This window comes from Tinamus guttatus, unplaced genomic scaffold (genome assembly GCF_059628265.1).
Source record: "Tinamus guttatus ecotype Peru unplaced genomic scaffold, ASM5962826v1 Tinamus_guttatus_pri_ptg000045l, whole genome shotgun sequence".
Lineage (NCBI taxonomy): Eukaryota > Metazoa > Chordata > Aves > Tinamiformes > Tinamidae > Tinamus > Tinamus guttatus.
In genome coordinates this window covers 3,482,398-3,498,859 of record NW_028288579.1, presented here as the reverse complement: position 1 = coordinate 3,498,859, position 16,462 = coordinate 3,482,398, and the positions used below count along the sequence as shown (strand labels likewise).

At 48.2% G+C, this 16,462-nt stretch overlaps 1 protein-coding gene across 4 annotated transcripts in view; it reads right to left on the bottom strand.

The window, feature by feature from the left end:
- CACNA1G (calcium voltage-gated channel subunit alpha1 G) overlaps positions 1-16,462 on the bottom strand; it is a 115,987-nt gene that overhangs the window by 36,812 nt on the left and 62,713 nt on the right. For all 4 annotated transcript variants that reach the window (XM_088538173.1, XM_088538157.1, XM_088538166.1 and 1 more), the window contains 5 exons: positions 11,550-11,650; positions 10,440-10,563; positions 7,639-7,707; positions 6,579-6,763; positions 60-186 (listed from right to left, as the gene is read on the bottom strand). In XM_088538173.1, the coding sequence (XP_088394299.1) occupies positions 60-186; positions 6,579-6,763; positions 7,639-7,707; positions 10,440-10,563; positions 11,550-11,650 (606 nt within the window). The remainder of the gene's footprint in view (positions 1-59; positions 187-6,578; positions 6,764-7,638; positions 7,708-10,439; positions 10,564-11,549; positions 11,651-16,462) is intronic.

Here is a 16,462-nt window from a genome sequence, read left to right as displayed (position 1 = left end):
AGGATGATCGGGGGGAAGAACGTGGTGGGAGGTGGTGGCGAGGCTTACGGGGGACTCACCTGAACTCCCAGGATCCCAAAGATAATGAAAAAGGCACAGCAGATGACCACGATGTTCCCGATGGGCTTCAGCGATGACATGAGAGTCTCCACCACCAGCTTCAGTCCTTGGGCTCGACTAATGACTCTGTGAGGGAAGTAAGCACAAAACCTGTGTTAGTCCTGCTCTTGTCCAGTATTCCTCCAGGATGGAAGGGATGCAAACAGCACCAGGGAGAGACGAGGGGCGGGGGGGAAGAAAAAATAAAAAAGCTCCTTAGAGGGGCAAATGTTTCAAAACCATGACAGGAGATTGACCTTAGAGATTATTAGGCTGTTCGAGAAAAAAGGGTTTTTGCAGCTTTGATTGAAAGAAAAGGAGAAGACTCTGAATAAGCAACCAGGTCTCTGGAGAGTGCTTCAAAATTCATAGGAACAGAAGTATAAGACTACCCATATAAATTTACAAATCTAGAATAATGGTTTTAATCTAACCCATTCTCTGTGATCTCCTGATCATAGTCTCCTAATTACAGTTCATTATAATATATTCAAGACGTTGGTGCTTTCCTTTTACCACCATTCAATCCAAAGGGTTCATAGCTTCTCTGGGATCCAGCCTGTTGCTTTGAGTCATGCACAAACACACACTCACAGCTGTAGTGAGTCCAGGACTGCAAAGAAAGGGTTTTCCAGAGCACATTCTGGCACAGTTTGGTTTCCCTGGCTCAGTTTGTGAAATGGAGCAGCCGCTTTTATACAACGTCCACAGGTCTGATGTGATAAGTCAAGGCTTGTGTGTGTCCTCACAGTGCTACCACGTACATAGCCCCAAGCTGCCCCTCTGTACTGTTTCAGCTTTGTACCCACTCCACAAGGTCAGGTATCTGGATGACATTGCCGCTTCTGTAACAACCTCACCAGCAGGACTATAATGGCCTAATCTCATTTCTGTAGCACCTCTGTCTGGTGCTGCACAGAATTTCATAACACAGATTAGATTATACTCAGAGAGAGACTAATGTGGACAATATCATGACAGAAAAACGACAGAGAAGAACAGTGCAGCACTTTCAAGGACACCACCACAGTGAAAAGACCAGAAAAGTAGAGAAGCCATCCCCTCACGGTGGGCAAGAAGAACAAGGTGTCCAAGCTCTCCAACACGGTGGTGGAGAGCTGGGGGACTGACAAACACTTCTGAAGAATGCCTACATCCTCATGGTCCCTGTGGGAGGTCAGCATCTCACTAGCTCTGTAAATTGAGGTGCACTGATGCCACGAAGCAGGGAATTCCCGTGGCAGAAACTGCAAGAGGCAGGAGGGAAGCACCTGCATTCTTCTGGGTACTGCTTCGTGATTCCTTCCAATGACTGGTACTCAAAAGTGCACCCAAATTCCCACTTCCTCCCTTCTGTCAGGTTTTCTTCCCATAAACTGCCCTCACTGCATCACCCATTTGGTCCCAAGTCCAGGCACACACCTGAAGCAAAGCTCCGAGTTTTGACACCTGGAGAAAATCCAATTTCTCCTCCTCTTTCCATCTTTGCCAGGCTGTGATGTTCCCAGCAGGGGTCCCCATGGATGCATCCACATTACAGACATCCCTGACCTTAACATGTGTGTGCTGACCCAGCAGGACTCAGGCCAAGCCTGCAGGAATCCCCTTCTGCCCAGGTTTAGCAAACTGCAGTTCTCAGTGAACAGACGACTTCTTTTTGAAGAAAAAAAAAAAAAAGAAAAAAAACCTGCTGGCTTTGAACAGTATCTTGAAAGCTAAAAAATATTTCCCTCTTTCTGGTTAAATATTTGCTTCAAATGTCAAGTGTAAGTCATCAATTATCTTTTTAAAAAGAAACATATGGTGATATTTTTTATCCACTCTTACCAAGGAAACACAAAAGGCAGATGCTTCTATTCCTCAGCCTGGGCATCTCTTCCAGGTAATTGCTGTGGTTTTGGACACCTTGGCTCTCCTTTTGCTCAGACTGGGGTTACTTTAGTAAATGAGCCGTGGGTCTGAGATGGCTCAGGCTACAAGGCTTGGGCGTCCCAGGTCCAAAGCTTGGGTGCCCCAGGTGATGGTGGGGATCCATCAGGGTCAGCTCTCACCCAGTGAGTGGAGTCACCACACAGCCAATGTGCAGGTAGGTCAGCATGGGCTGCCACAACTGCCCACATCAATTAGGGCTGTGATCCTCACCGGTGCAGTTCACTGCTGCTATCTCGTTATACCTTCACCGAGGGTAAGAGTTGGGTGAGATCAAGCCAGCAAAGGACGTTAGATGTTAATAGTCTAATGAGATGGTTAATGCCAGACTAGCTCCTAACAAGCAGCATCTGCAAGACAAGAACTCCTCCCAGTACATCTCAGCATGCAAAGCAAGCAGTGTCTGGGCCTGGTAGACTGACACCAAGTCTCTCCTCTGGATCTTCTCAAATGACCTGGAGACCTTGCTGTTCCTCACATATTATCCTTGCACTGTCCTGGGTGAAACACTACTCAGGACAATAGAATAGAACCTACAGACCGATGGAAATTAGACACATACATGACTTTGGGGTCTTGTCTTAGGTATTTTGCTCACTGTTACAAAGGAAGGAGCACATACTGAGCAGGGAACTGAAGCCAAATCTTCTAAACTGGAGGCCTGGGTCCTGCAGCATCTTTAATTTGGGGAAACAAAGACAAAATTGAGTCTCCAGAGTCTTAAGTTGATAATTTTCATCAAGACTTATTAAGGAAACCAATTCTAGAGGTTATAAAGTGATTTTCTTTGTGAAATACCACTTGGGATCCAACAGAGACAGAAAATAGGAGGTTTCTCATCTGACTTAAAATCATGTGTGTTGTGAAGAAAGGGCTGAGAAGCTGTACAGCTTTTGACTGCTTTCAGTCTTGATCAACCAGGGAATTCCTCAAACTAGAATGCATGAGGTTAAAAGGCTGCCGCCAGTCTAGCTCCACATCAATGCTGTTTCCAGCCCTACAATAACAGTGAGAGAAGACTTTGAAACAGAAAAATGATAATTCACACTAATAAAAACCTTCAGACTTTGGAGCTGCCTCAAAATAAAGGCCCGATCGAACATCCAGGCAAGTCAGTACAAAGACTCCTCCTGGCTCTCTTGGGAGTGTGGTAACTCCCTCAGAAGTGCCAATGAAAGCACCCGCAGCACTTCCAGATTATTAGTGTCAGCTCCAATACATTAACGTACAGCATCCCAGCACCTCATCAATAATGCCCAAGATCCTGCTGATATCACACTTGCAAGCTCGTATTCTCTGACCCACCACTCCTGCAATTTATTGCTCAAGCGGAGGAGCCCTCTGGCCGTGCCAGAGCCGTAGCCGCGCCGAGGTTGCATTCAGGACAATTCCACTCTGCCTTTGGCACATGACAGATGGGGAAATTGAAGTTAGACTATTTTTTTTTCAGTGTGAAGAAACACTAATCCCTCGAGTTCCTCCTGCTTCTGCTGGTCTCAGCATTCAGAGTGTTGTTAAACCCCTCGTGTGCAGACACTCCAAAACCACTGTCAGCTTCGCCCCAGCTGGAACACATTTACTATCCTCGAGCCTGCTAGTCTGATCAGAGCTCTCAGATGAAGCAGCGGCAGATCGGTGTTAATGCAGACCTTCCACCAGAGACCGAGAAAAGATGGCAAAGGTGATAACATGATAGAGAGAAGAGCATCTACGAGATGACTATTTCATACTGCAACAATATTAAGAGCAATTTATCCATCTGCTTTGGGAGCCAAAGCCCAGGCTCTGCAAAGAGTAAAATAGCACTGAAGTCCATCCAAATTAATTCTGAATACATTTTTAATCTTGATTTCTCTTGTATCTTAAGCGACAGCACTTGAACCCAACAACAGCAGGTTGAACGCATTAGGAAGGAATGTTCTTGTATAAGCAATGCTTCTACTGGCTGAAACATCAGAGGGTCACGGAAACAACTTTAAATGTCACTCCTTTCTGAATATATTTTTGGAATTCTGGGCATAAAGCTGGACTTGAACTCTCATGGATTTAATTTGCAGCCTGATAATCAATCATACAATCAAAAGTCCGTGATTGGCACGCAAGCCAATTTTTCTTATGCCTTTGCAAATGGCACAAGCATGTGTGGTTTTGTAGGCTGAATAAAGCAACAAGGCTGTTTCCACCGGAGAAAATAAGAGACAGAACGAATGAGGGCTTTTGTAAGACGAATCCCTTCAAAGCATCTATCAGACAAGCTGTCATAAGCCAGCGTGGAGGTGACGAGAGCTGTCCCTGCTTGGCAGCTCAGTGTGACAGAGACAGCCTGGTGACACACAGCTCCTCACCGGTACCATCTCCTCAGCCTTTCCCTCTCGCAGAGCTGTTCCCACGCGGCCACACAAGACAGGACGCGAGGGGTCGAGTCGCTCTGCAGCCAAGCAGTCACTGTGATCCCGGTGACACAGGGGCTGGACCCGCGGCATGCAAAGACCACAGCCACTTGTCACCCGCACGTCACTGCAGCTGGATTTCCCGGTGACGACGCCGTCCCCAAGACGGCGCAGCAGTGCGCGTGGCCGCGCTCGCCCCTGCCCCAGGCTGGGACAGGAGAGCCGCGCGCCGCGACGGCGGCAACGGGAGAGGGCAGCTGCGGGCAGAGGAGAGCCCAGGGGAGCCCAGATGTGCATCGCCGAGGCAGATGGGTCTCCACATGTGCAGATTTACGACTTACTGAAAAGCCCCCAGTTTAATGGTTGCTTTTTCATTTCCTACAAATCTAATTACAGGGAAATAGGACTGATTGTGAACATATTTAGGGAATGCATTTGTTGCTGTCTTTTTACATTTCCTTTGTAGTATAAAGCAGTGTGTCGGCGGAAAACATTCACACGTTCTCATGAGAAAATATATCAAATGCCAACAGGAAAGAAATAGCAACGGAAGGGCCTAACACTGCACCCCCTCCAGACAGCAGATCTTCCTCCTTCCTGGGGATACTCAGCGGATTATCCCATAACCACAGAGTACTTATGCATATAGGTGATTGCATCAAAAGACTCCAGTAAAGGAAGAGCCCAATCCTGGCCAGGCAGACATTTAGATCCACAAGGCAGCTTATGGGTGGCAGGATAAGGGCTTGCAGAGGATCACTCAGGTGACTCTAGTAGGGATCAGCAGGGCCCAGATATCATTTTCCAGATCTGATCTAGCTGCGCAGCCTTAAGAGAGAAACTTGTATTCAGAGAAAGGGGCAATCAACCCTTTTGCCTAGAGCTGTCCAGATTATTTTGTAGGTTTTTCATAACGTGGGCCAAAAATCAGTCAGAACAGAAGAGTAGAGCTGGTACAACAAACCAGCAATCTGGCAGAAACTGCCCCCAGAAACAATGGTTGACAATTGGAAGCTGGGGAACATAGGAAGAGAGGAAAGCCTGACTTGGATTCACATCGGAAGATGCATCTAGTCATACGGCTGGGGAGCTGAACCGCACACAAGGACTCTGCTTGTCCAGATCAAGATGATTAAAGCAGATTATGTCCTAAAACTCACCAGGCACAAAATACACACAGCCTAATTTAACAGAATCTCTTTCATAGCTATTGAGAATATTCGAAAGCTGTATATATGGGCATGGCCGTCGTTATTTAGACTTATTATTCACACATGGGTAGTAAAACAAAATCTGTCAGAAGCAAGGTCCTATTTCTCTGTCCTGAAAGAGAAAATCCTGACTCAAAGAGAATCTTTTATGAAAGAGGCAGCAGTAAGATATGACAGGCACACAAAGGTGCTTTGAGCTGGAAGCTTTATTAGTTGCTGCATAACAAGAGCAGCAACAATAGCATTAGAGAGAGGCTGCATTTAGCATGGAGAGAAACCTTCATGCCTTGGGGTGCAGGACAAAACCCATGCCTGTTTGGAAGAAGCAAGACCAGGTTTTGCAGAGGGGTCCTGTCCCTGGAGGAGCTGATACTGCCTGCTGCCAGGGATGGAAGGATGACTGCTCTGATCTCATCTTGGCAATTCTCAAAATAAGCATTACTGTAAAATTAACAGGGAATTGAGAGGAAAAAAAAAAACAAAAACAGAAAAAACACATAACCAAAAAGCTCTTTTCATTCTAGGTTCAGCACGAGTTTAGTCTCTGCTTCCTTAAAAATGATCTGCCACCTGCTACTAATTTCCTTCTTTGTTACAAAAGCCATCGACTGCCTGAAGGAAAGGGGGAGAAGAAGCTGTTAAGCTGCACTTTACACTGAGCAAACGAGAACACAAATAGCAGGGAATGTGTGTTTTAATGAGCAGAGGAGGCATCGATCAGTTTACTACTGCACTTGGGCTCAGTCCCAACACGCGCAAGCGCCCAGAGCTCCTCGTGACCGGGCTGGACCCTGCTCGTGCTCTGCAGAGCGTCGGGGTGGCCATGGGGCTGGCAGCAGCGCCGCGCTCCTTCCCTCGTGCTCCTCGCACCCTCGCTGCCGCTTCAGATCTGCTGCCCCTCCGGCAAGCAAACCCAGCACCGAGCTACATTTCCTCATCCCCTGCTTACCTTAACGGCCGCAGTGTCCTCAGCAGCCTCAACACCCTTAACATCCCCAGGATCTTCGTGCCGCTGTCTGACACCATTGAGACCAGGATGTCTATGACGGAGATGAGAACCAGCACTCCATCCAGCACGTTCCAGCTGCTTTTCAGGTAGGCTTTCTCCCCAAAACATAAGCCTAGTGCCACCACCTGCATGGACACCAAGTTGCAAGGAGTTAGGACTTCTGCATCCAATACATTTCTTCCACTTAACAGCCTATCGAGAGTGCATTATTTACAGATACAAATCTATAAGCCCATTTGCTTCACAGTATGGAAGCCTAAATGGACAAGTCAGCAAAGTGTTATACTGCAAGGATTGGAAAAATAACTCTGCAAAACATTCCAGATTGTCCCTTACAGCTGATGTATTTATACTGCATCTAAACCTAGCTGCAAAACTATTTCTAACACGTTTAGCTCTATCATAAAATATTTGATCATGTTTTATTTCTACAGACTCCAGGAGTAGAGGTTTAGAGCAGTTGACCCAAGGCGGTCATTTACCAGCTTTGCAAATAATGAAAATAGAGAAACTTCCTAAAGAATTTTTTGTTTGTTTGTTTTGTTTTTTGAGATGATTATGAATTACACAAGAGAGATTTACAGCAATGTGTTTTTGACAGTCTTTCCAGCCTCCTGCCTCAAATCCAGCAAAGCATTTCAACACGCTTAAGTCTCTTCCTCCTCAGGAAAGCACATCGCTGTTTAGGTTGTGGAAGACATCGGGACTCACATGCATGGCTGAAGTTAAGCGTGTGCTCAAGAGCTTTGCTGAATAGGAAAGATTGCTGAATTGAAGCATCCCATTGCTCATATAATGGTGTAAATCAAGAGCAACTTCAGGGAAATCGTTCTGTGTGAAATGTGCTCAGAATAAGGCACGTGGTGGGTACTTGAATATCATTCAGAAGAGGAAAATATGCACCTCGCTCATAACTGGTGAGCCTAGGAGGGTTACAATTCCATGGTAATAAAATATCATCAATATAGTACAGCCACGAGCATCCCTCAGCTTCATTTACCTTAACTGTCATTTCAGTCAGGAAGATAACTGTGAATATGTAGTTGGAGAGCGTTAGGAAAATCCGTTCCTATTAAGAAAAGAAAAGAAAGCAAGCGACAACATTTTCTAAACCCGCTCTCTGCAGCCATACGGTCCCCCATGTACATTGGCAGTGTTACTAACCGCTCCCCAGCGTCCAGGCTGAAACAAACCTCAAACTGCAGCTTCTCAGAGCAGGAAACACCCAAATATTTCGACATCCCCCCGCGCGCGGCCAGGGGCCGGGGCCAGTGTCAGCACCAGGGACAGCGGCCAACCCTCGCGTGGGGCCGGCGGCGCCCCAGCCCCTGCCCCAGCGTCCCGGCTCCCCTGGTCCTGGTGAATCGGGTCACTGTTGGCCCAGCTGTAGGGCAAGGCAAGGAGGACCCGAGGGAGGCAGGAGCTCAGCTGGAGGGAGCTGTGGTGGCTCCGAAGCTGGAGGAGCTCTAGGGGTCTATACCAGCCAAGACCCGGCCCCCGAAAGGTGGATTCACTGCCCAAACCGCAGGCTGGACCTGGGGCTGAAGTCCAATAGTCTCCCTGGTCTCTGCACTCCTCGCTGCCACGGCTCTGCAATAGCAGCTCGTGCTTACAGATGAGGCCATGGGCTGGTTCCCTATCTGCAGCTAGCAGAAACCTTTCTTTTTAATGATGATCATTAAATACATTACACTTTTCCCTAATCCCTGAGCAATCTCTGATTGCCTGTACTGAGAAACAGAGAGTGGGAGAAGCAGGGTAGAGGAAAGAGGGTATGTGTGCATGTATGCTTGTACATGGACAGCTGAAACATCTCCAATTCTGCTAATAAAAATCTTGGATTTACTTCTGCTGCTCCCTAAGGAGCAGTCCTCTTGGAGATGCAGATCTCTAGCTCAAAATGAGATGCAATTTAAACAAGACAAAACACCTTGGCAACTCGCTTGCTTGCCAGATCATGATTTACTGAAAGTGACTCAGGAACCACAGAGTAGCTTGTTTCCATACTGAGTCCATAATTAATTAGGTCCTAGACCTGCACTGTGTTAGGAAACATCTCTGGCCTTTAGCTGGCTGCTGCACAAGGGCAGCAAGTGCAGGAGGAAGCAGCAGCGTGCGGCAGGATGGCGCTTCTGGGGCCAGAGATAACACAGCAAAAGCACGGAGAGAAGACTGGAGATATTACATTTCTCTCTGGCAAGCATGTGGCTATTTTCAAGGATAATCTCCACGGCCCTCGTCCTGCTCTCTGAAACAGGGAGTGCGTGTTGGCTAGCAACGGCATCCCCTGCTCCGATAAGCCCGCAGAAACTGGGGCAGCAAACAAGAACTCGCTGGAAGCGGCTGGGAAATCCGCAGCTTGGGGAAGCAAAGTATAATTATTTTAAACAACTCAAGCTAAACTAACTCTCTTGGTTTCCAGATGAGAGCCCTGTCACCACAAGCACGGCCTCCTGGCTCCCTCAACATCCACCGCCTCCCCTGCCGCTAGCAGGAAGCCCGGCTCTCTTCTCACAAGGCTTTCCTGGCCCTCCTCAGATTTCCTTTCATCTGCACCCTTGAAACCTCCCAAGCACTGGGCTAGCTACAGGCTTTCCCCAGAGCATTTGCCAGCCAGGCACACACGCCAGCTTTGGGCCAGAAACGGCCATCACAGGGCAGCGATAGCTGGTGCAGCCGTTTGCACAGCGAGCAAAAGAAAAAAAAAAAAAACTTAGGCAGGGGCCTCCAGGCACACTAAGGAGGACTAGGGAAAGCTTAAAATAGGCAGACAGAAGCCAGGGCTCCAGTTTTAAGGTCTTATTTTGAAGATCCATGAAAATAAACCCGACTCGCCCATGTGGACAGAACAGGGCTCTGGATGGTTGTGACACAGGTTGTCTTTTGCAATGTGTCAGCAAGATCCCAGTGTATGTACCACAACCTGTGCTAAAATAAAAGAGCAGTCAGATCATTCTGCTCATCTGATGGAGGTTGATGTAATGAGAGTCTGTTTAAAAGAATAAAATGAAATAAATGTAATCTATTAAAACAACATTGTTCGGGGAAATGGAATCACAGTGCATATATGAATTCACTTTTGCTTGTATCACAACAAAGATGACAGACAAAGGGGAGAGAAAAATATGAAATGAACAGTTTCTCCCTTCTCCTTCACACCATACATACATGCCCATGAAGAACAGATGGAAGAAGCGAACATCATGCCGAGAGAGGAAAAGTGTTTGAAGGTTTATCAGAGGGGGAAACTGAGACAGATGTCATGGTTATGTCAGTATTAAAAACCTTGCTCATACTTGCAGCAGTGGGATATTATTACAGAGAATCTCGATGTATTGCAGACCATGGGGCTGCTCCGTACTTTGAAAGAAGACTGGGTAGAGACCAAGAGCTGAGTTTGTGGAAGAACCCCCTCTCCTTCTTTGCCATGGAAAGCATTTTAGCATCCACCATAAAGGTGAATTTGTTGCTGAAATTAAAAAACATCTTGGTAGGGTTTGTTTTTCAGTAACCCCTAACAAGAAGCTGCAGGGCTAAGACAGCAAGGAGCAGGCGCAATGCATGGAGCAGGAGGGGAATAGCACCAGGAGACACCTGAAGGTTTCCCCAAACATCACCCTGGCAAAACACTCTCTGGGCCGTTCTCCAGCTCTCCTTTCCTGACACCTGCCTGTCCTCCCAGCGTGACCCAGGGATTTGCACTGGATGCAGCTTCCCGTTCATGAAAGAAAGCGAGACCAAGCCCAGGGTGTAAGCCACACGGCACCCAGAGCACAGGCAGACGTAACCTCAAGAACTCACAGCGCTGTGAGGCTCAATTTTGGGTCGTTCCATGGCAATGGTAATGCAGTTCAGGAAAATGATGACCAAGACGATATGATCAAACATCTTGTGCGTGATGATTTTATTGCACATCAGACGGAATCTGCCCGGAAAGAAGAAGGAAAAAAAAGACACACACACTAGCTGTTAACGCTCGAGGGCTGGAGATGAACACACTCTCGTCAACGCTCGGCTCTGAGCATGGCAGGAGAATTCAGCGCTCTGTCTGCAAAGCAGATGAGCTGCAATCTCCCAGTCCCTGCTCTGGCATAGCTGCATGTTGCAGCAGATCTGTGTACGAATGGAAAAGGAGCTGAGCTACAGGACTGAGCCACAGATTTCAAGCTCTCGTAATATGCATAGAGGACTTAGGCTCACTTGAAACCGAGCAGCTGTTCCTGCAGCTCAGACATGCGTCCAGGTTTGGATCTGAGCTCCCCCTTGTCCGTAATGCTCGGGTTTAGCCTAAATAATGAAAGCAATACCCCCACCAAACATGTAAGGCTTGAGCACACCACATGGAACAGAAGGACAGGAGCTATTTATTACAACAGATGGCTGTACACTGACCCAGGATTTATAATCTCGTATTACATTTCCCAAAGTCTGTTTCCGAAAATCTCTCTAATCGTTGTATGAATGAACTTGAGTGCTGCCCAGGGCCCACCAGCCCAAACCCAGGAAACCCTTGTTCAGGGTGCTCCTACGAGCACGCACGGGGACACCGAGGCCAGCGGGGCCTAGGGAGGCACAAGGGAGCTCAGGCTCCCCGGCCAAGGGAGGGCAGCTTGCCAGAGGTTGTTAGGAGAGGAAGGAAGGGAAAGGAGAAGACAGAAGACCAGGGCGAGAGGCAGTTTTAGCAAGGTCTGCAATGTCGTAAGCATGCACCTGGTGCAACCTCGTATTTCTTTAGTATCCTTAGTCCTGTTTGCTGCCTAACCATGCTGCAGCATAAGAGCAGGGCTTCCATCTGGGAAACAGGTGGGCTGACGTGTGGAGACCGCGCTGGGATACACGGGCAGTGCGAGCCCTCGCAACCTGGACATCCGCGGCAAGCGCGCTGCTCCTGCCCGAGCGGGGCTGCCTTACCTGGAGTGAGGAGCAAAGACGTAGATGGACCAGGAGTCTCTCTCTTTGCACCACGTGGGGAGATGTGCCCAAACCCAAGCTTTCATGCGGTCCCTTTTGCTCTAGGAGGAAAACATACAGCATGTTGTAGTCTTTTATTGCTACCCATCAACACGGCCTCTTGGCTGCTCGTTGCTTTTGGAGCTGCTCCACTTGCAGGATGCTCCGGGCACCCCAAGGCATGGGGCAGGATGGGGACAAGGAGACAGAGTTGTAAAGAAATCTGCTGCCCTGACTGTGCTGGCCCAAGTAAAATCAGCCGCAGTTCCCGCTCGAGGGAGCTCATCAACCCCAACCCACGTTCCCCAGGACTGAACCCACACGGAGCGGCCTCGGCCACTCTAGATGCTTAGCAGATGCTCAACTGAATCTTGCGAGTTTCCTTTTTGTTTGTTTTGTTTTAAAGGAATATACAAGGCTCTAAGAGGAGCAGAGGGATTCCTGCTGCTTGCTGGGCCAAGTCCTACAAAGTCCTCCACCTGCGCCCGGCCGTGAAGCCAAAGGAATCACCCGGGTCCTGCGCGTTGGTCCATGAGCACCATGGCAAACAGCTGCCCCTCAGTTCGGCCCGAACAGACTAGATGGGGAGATTATAAAGCCAGAAGGGAACATCGTGGCCAGCCAGGCTGACCTCCTGGATGAACGCGGGCTACGCAGCTCCCCCGAATTAATTCCTACTTGAACTGGAGCGCATCCTCAGCCAGACATACTTACGGTTTATATCGTCTGCAAGGTTGTTTAAGGCCAGGAGGACAGATTTTAAGGCCTTGGTCAACAAGTCAACCGAAGACAAGAAGCTGCAGATGCAAAGGGCAAGACTTGCCCTGGCTGCCTGGGCCTGTGGATTAGAGCTTTTTGACTTCTCCTCAGATCTCTGAAGAGAGGCCAACACCTTTAATCTGATTTACAGGACGCTGCTATGAACTAGCCTGTGAGCAAGCAGAAGAAACCATACAGGACTCAGCTGCCCCGATCGACACCTTTTCCCTGCACAAGGGCTTTCTCAGCCCTTTCGAATCAAAGCGCCCGAAGGAAAACGCACAGATGAGTTTGAGCAATACCACCACAATGCTTTGCACTTGCAGGCAATAAAACTCATGCTCCTCTGTGACTCTGATTTCCCCCCCACCCCTTGGCCTGGATGTTCACACACCTGGGATGTGGCTACACGGGCTCTCTGCAGCTTTTCCTGCAGATGGTCACTAATGGACCTGCAAAGGAGCAGAGATGTGTGGAGCAGGGGAGAGGAACCTCCACGCTCGCACGCGGGACTGAGGCATTTTTATTTACTTCAGGTTGGAAGGGGGGAAATCTGTGTTCCTTTGGAGCCAAACTATGAGCAGCTCAAGGTATTCCGGACTGTAAAAACGGGATTTGTTAGGGTAATTGGATCGAATGGAGGAAATGCTTTGTGTTCCTCTATGCGCTCAGCTGGGGGTCTCATTAGCGATGGGTAATAGCTAGTACAGCGTCTGTTTTAATGAAAGCACTTGGTGACAACCTGAACCTTTTTGAAAATGAAAGCCACCGTGTGAAAATAATAAAAGTCTGAACAAAGAAAAAAAGCGGATTTTTTCTACCCTTCTCCTTCGGCTGTTCATCCTTCTTTCCCCTTCTATGCAAACACACATCACACGAGTAGATTCCAGCCACATCTTGGCTGATCTCACGTTCATTTTCCAACTGTAGGCAAGGATTGAGAAAAGCTCCTCTCTGTCTAAACTGTATTTAATAGAGCATGCATCCTTGGGGTTGTGTTATCCCTCCTAGCATTGTAGTTAGTTTAATTATCCTTGGATTCAACAAAGATAAATAAACGGATAAAATAAGGTGCCTGCTCGAAGTTGCAGCAAGAGCAGCGATTGCCACCCCAGACTCTGGCCACGGAGCAGTAGCTGTGACTTGGTCTGGTTCATTCTGTGAGCTGGAAGGATTCCAGCAGTATCTCTTGTTCAAAGCAGTTCTGGTATTTATCATGGGGATTTGTAGTGAATGGTAATGCGTCAGCAGCACAGAATGCTTCTTTATATTCCTTTTGTCCAATTTTAATGCCAAAGATATTTTGGGGTTTGTCTAATTGTTGCAGCTTGCAGTTCACAGGCTAAATCAGATGGCCAAGGCATGGAGCGATCCTCCCTCACGTCTCTCCATTGAGCGCGGGGCAGCCAGGGCCACGGCGCCCGGCGCTGGATGTGGGGCCGAGCGCGGCCCCCGGATACGGCCGTGGAAATCGAAAGCCAAGGGAATTCCTCCAGCTTTCCACCCCGGGAACAGCACAGCGCAGTAATTGGAGCCAAGCGCAAGATATTTGCGAAATAAAAATGAGCACTGCCAGCCTAAGTGCCATCCAACGCTTCCTCTGCAAGGTCCAGACACACATCCACTGCTTACAATCAGGCTGATTGCTGCTTAAGCCTGTATTATGTTCAAAGCGATATATCAATTATGCCGCTTAAATCAAATCTATTTGTTCATAAAACACACCTGGACAGGATGAATAAAGACGGGAGTGGGAGGGGGAAAGAACTACTCTCTATTCGGCTGCTAGCGCGTTACATGCGACGTCCTGACGTGCTCCCAGCCCAAACTGCCTCCCCCTCGAGCCAGCGCGGACGCGGAGGGGCCCGCGGGGACAAGGCACACGCTCCATTCTCACTAATAAGCAGCGACGCTGCCTTCATCTACCGCACTGCAAACAGCCCCCTCGAATCCCACATTAAGGAGAGCTCCTGATAAATAGTGTGCTTTTTTCTCCGCCCCCCCCCTTTTTTTTTTTTTTGCTTTGAGATATTAATGCACTTCTGAGGGCAAGATGAAAGGCAGCACACATTAAAAGATGACTGATACATTTCTTGGAGTAAGCGGGAGGGTTAAATCTATAAAAGATTTATTATAAAGATGGGGGGAAACTGCTGCAAAATTCCCCACGAGCCATAACTGACCTCGAGCAGTGCCTAGAGGTGCTCAGGAACCAACTACTGCACTTTAGACGTTCAGAGGGGCAGGACGAGAGAGTTTAGAGCATGTCTGCACTTCATAGCACAGAATAAAGCAGCACGGCCAGAGATGAGAGGAGCCGCCGCTGCGATGTGCAACGTTCACACGCAGCTTGGCCTGTGCCCAGCTCGCTTTGCAGGGGATGGGAAGGGACAGGGTTTGCTTGAAGACACCGTTGGTGCCAGATTAAACAGTTCTCTCTCTTCCCGCTCTGAGCACTCAGTCACTGGCTCTTTACTTGGCAGTGACTTTTTTTCTGCCTTTTTTTTCCTGAAATTTTGCAGCTGATGCTGGCAGCGACCTGTAACAAAACCTGGACAAGCAGATCTGAGCAGCACAGATGTCTGCACAGATCCTGGTGCTGCTCTCGGCAGTTCTTCCTTGTCTACCTTCGTGCAATGAACAGCAGAATTTGGTCCCCCGATTTCATATTTTGGGGGAGAAGAGATATTAGGGGCCTGATGCGGGCCCGTCGGAGCAACGTAAATTTGGAATAAACTCTTTGAAAGCAGTGGAGTGGCACTAATATAATGGGAGCCTGCGAGATCCAAATGAAATCCTTGCACTTTCTTTTATTTCTGTGCAGAGGCAATCAAAACCATCCAGCAAGGAGAGCTTGTTAAGCTTTGTTGCAGAAGGGCATATTTAGGATTACTTTGATCTGAATAACAGTTGAGTTCTTTTCTTCTTTGTTGGTGGGGGAGTTTGGGAATTTTTTTTTTTCAATTTAAAAAATAATGACTTTTTCCTGACTTTGTCAAGGTTAATTTAGGGGCAAAGAATCCCCCAAAAAATGTCAGGAGGAAATCACAAAGGGAAGCACAGCAACCGAGAGACTGATTTCACTAATCTAAGCAATATATTCCAATCCCTCTGGTTTAGTGATTTGCAGTGAATACATATTTAAGAGCATGAGGAAAGGCAACTGCCAGCTGAGGATGTCCCAGCTGCTCGCTATGGAGATACCACAGGCAGAGGCGTGCTTGGTTTTTTGCCTTTTTTTTTTTTGTCTTTTTAATCCTTTTTCTGCCATTATTTACGTAAGTATTTGCGACCGAGTGCTCTGTGGGAGAGGATTCAGAGACCTTGGGTCCAACCAGACCTCAGCGTTCAGGAAAGGGAGAAGGCTGCTCATTTACACCACGAGCAGCATCATAATCAAGATGAAAACCTGCATCTTATCCACGAGAACATCACCAGCGCCGCGGGGGCGGACGGGATGGGACAGGAGGGAAGGGACCGCGCAGCCTCCACGTGCCAGGTCGCAGCGTTGCTAATGCCAGAGGGGAGCTGCCAGCAAACTCCTTACGTGAAGCAGGCAAAGCAGGAGACCCGCAGGATGCTCTGGGCCCGCCCGTGTGTTGGGCTCAGGCGGGCTGGAAAACACAGCACAGGCAGGAGCACCAAAGACACCCCGCGCTAGCTCTGAAGAGCACGCGCTCCTGATCATTTTCTCAGTGCTTTTGCCAAAGATAATTACTGTTCCCTTTCTTAAAAACTCTATTTATTTCATGGAGGTTAAGAACCAGGTTAAGACAATCAATACAACCCCGGGCTGAGGCGCCGTGCTGCAGAGGCAATGGGGTAATGGCTTTTCCAAGGCGGCTCATGGCTGAGTGACTCTATGAAACTTTCTCCCCTGTGTTCGCTTGCCGTGGGCTTTTGCATCCCTGCACATCCTGCACCTTCCATTTTCATTCAACAAACTCAGTGAAATACAGTAAAATCACATCCACAAGTTACAACTTTTGCATTCTCAGTATGGCCTTGGTTACCATTGAAGTTATAATTGCATGAATCTACCCGAAAAAAAACCACATCGCTCTTGCAAGACTGGCAGATTACCACCTGGGGATGGACGCATGAGGCCACTTGCC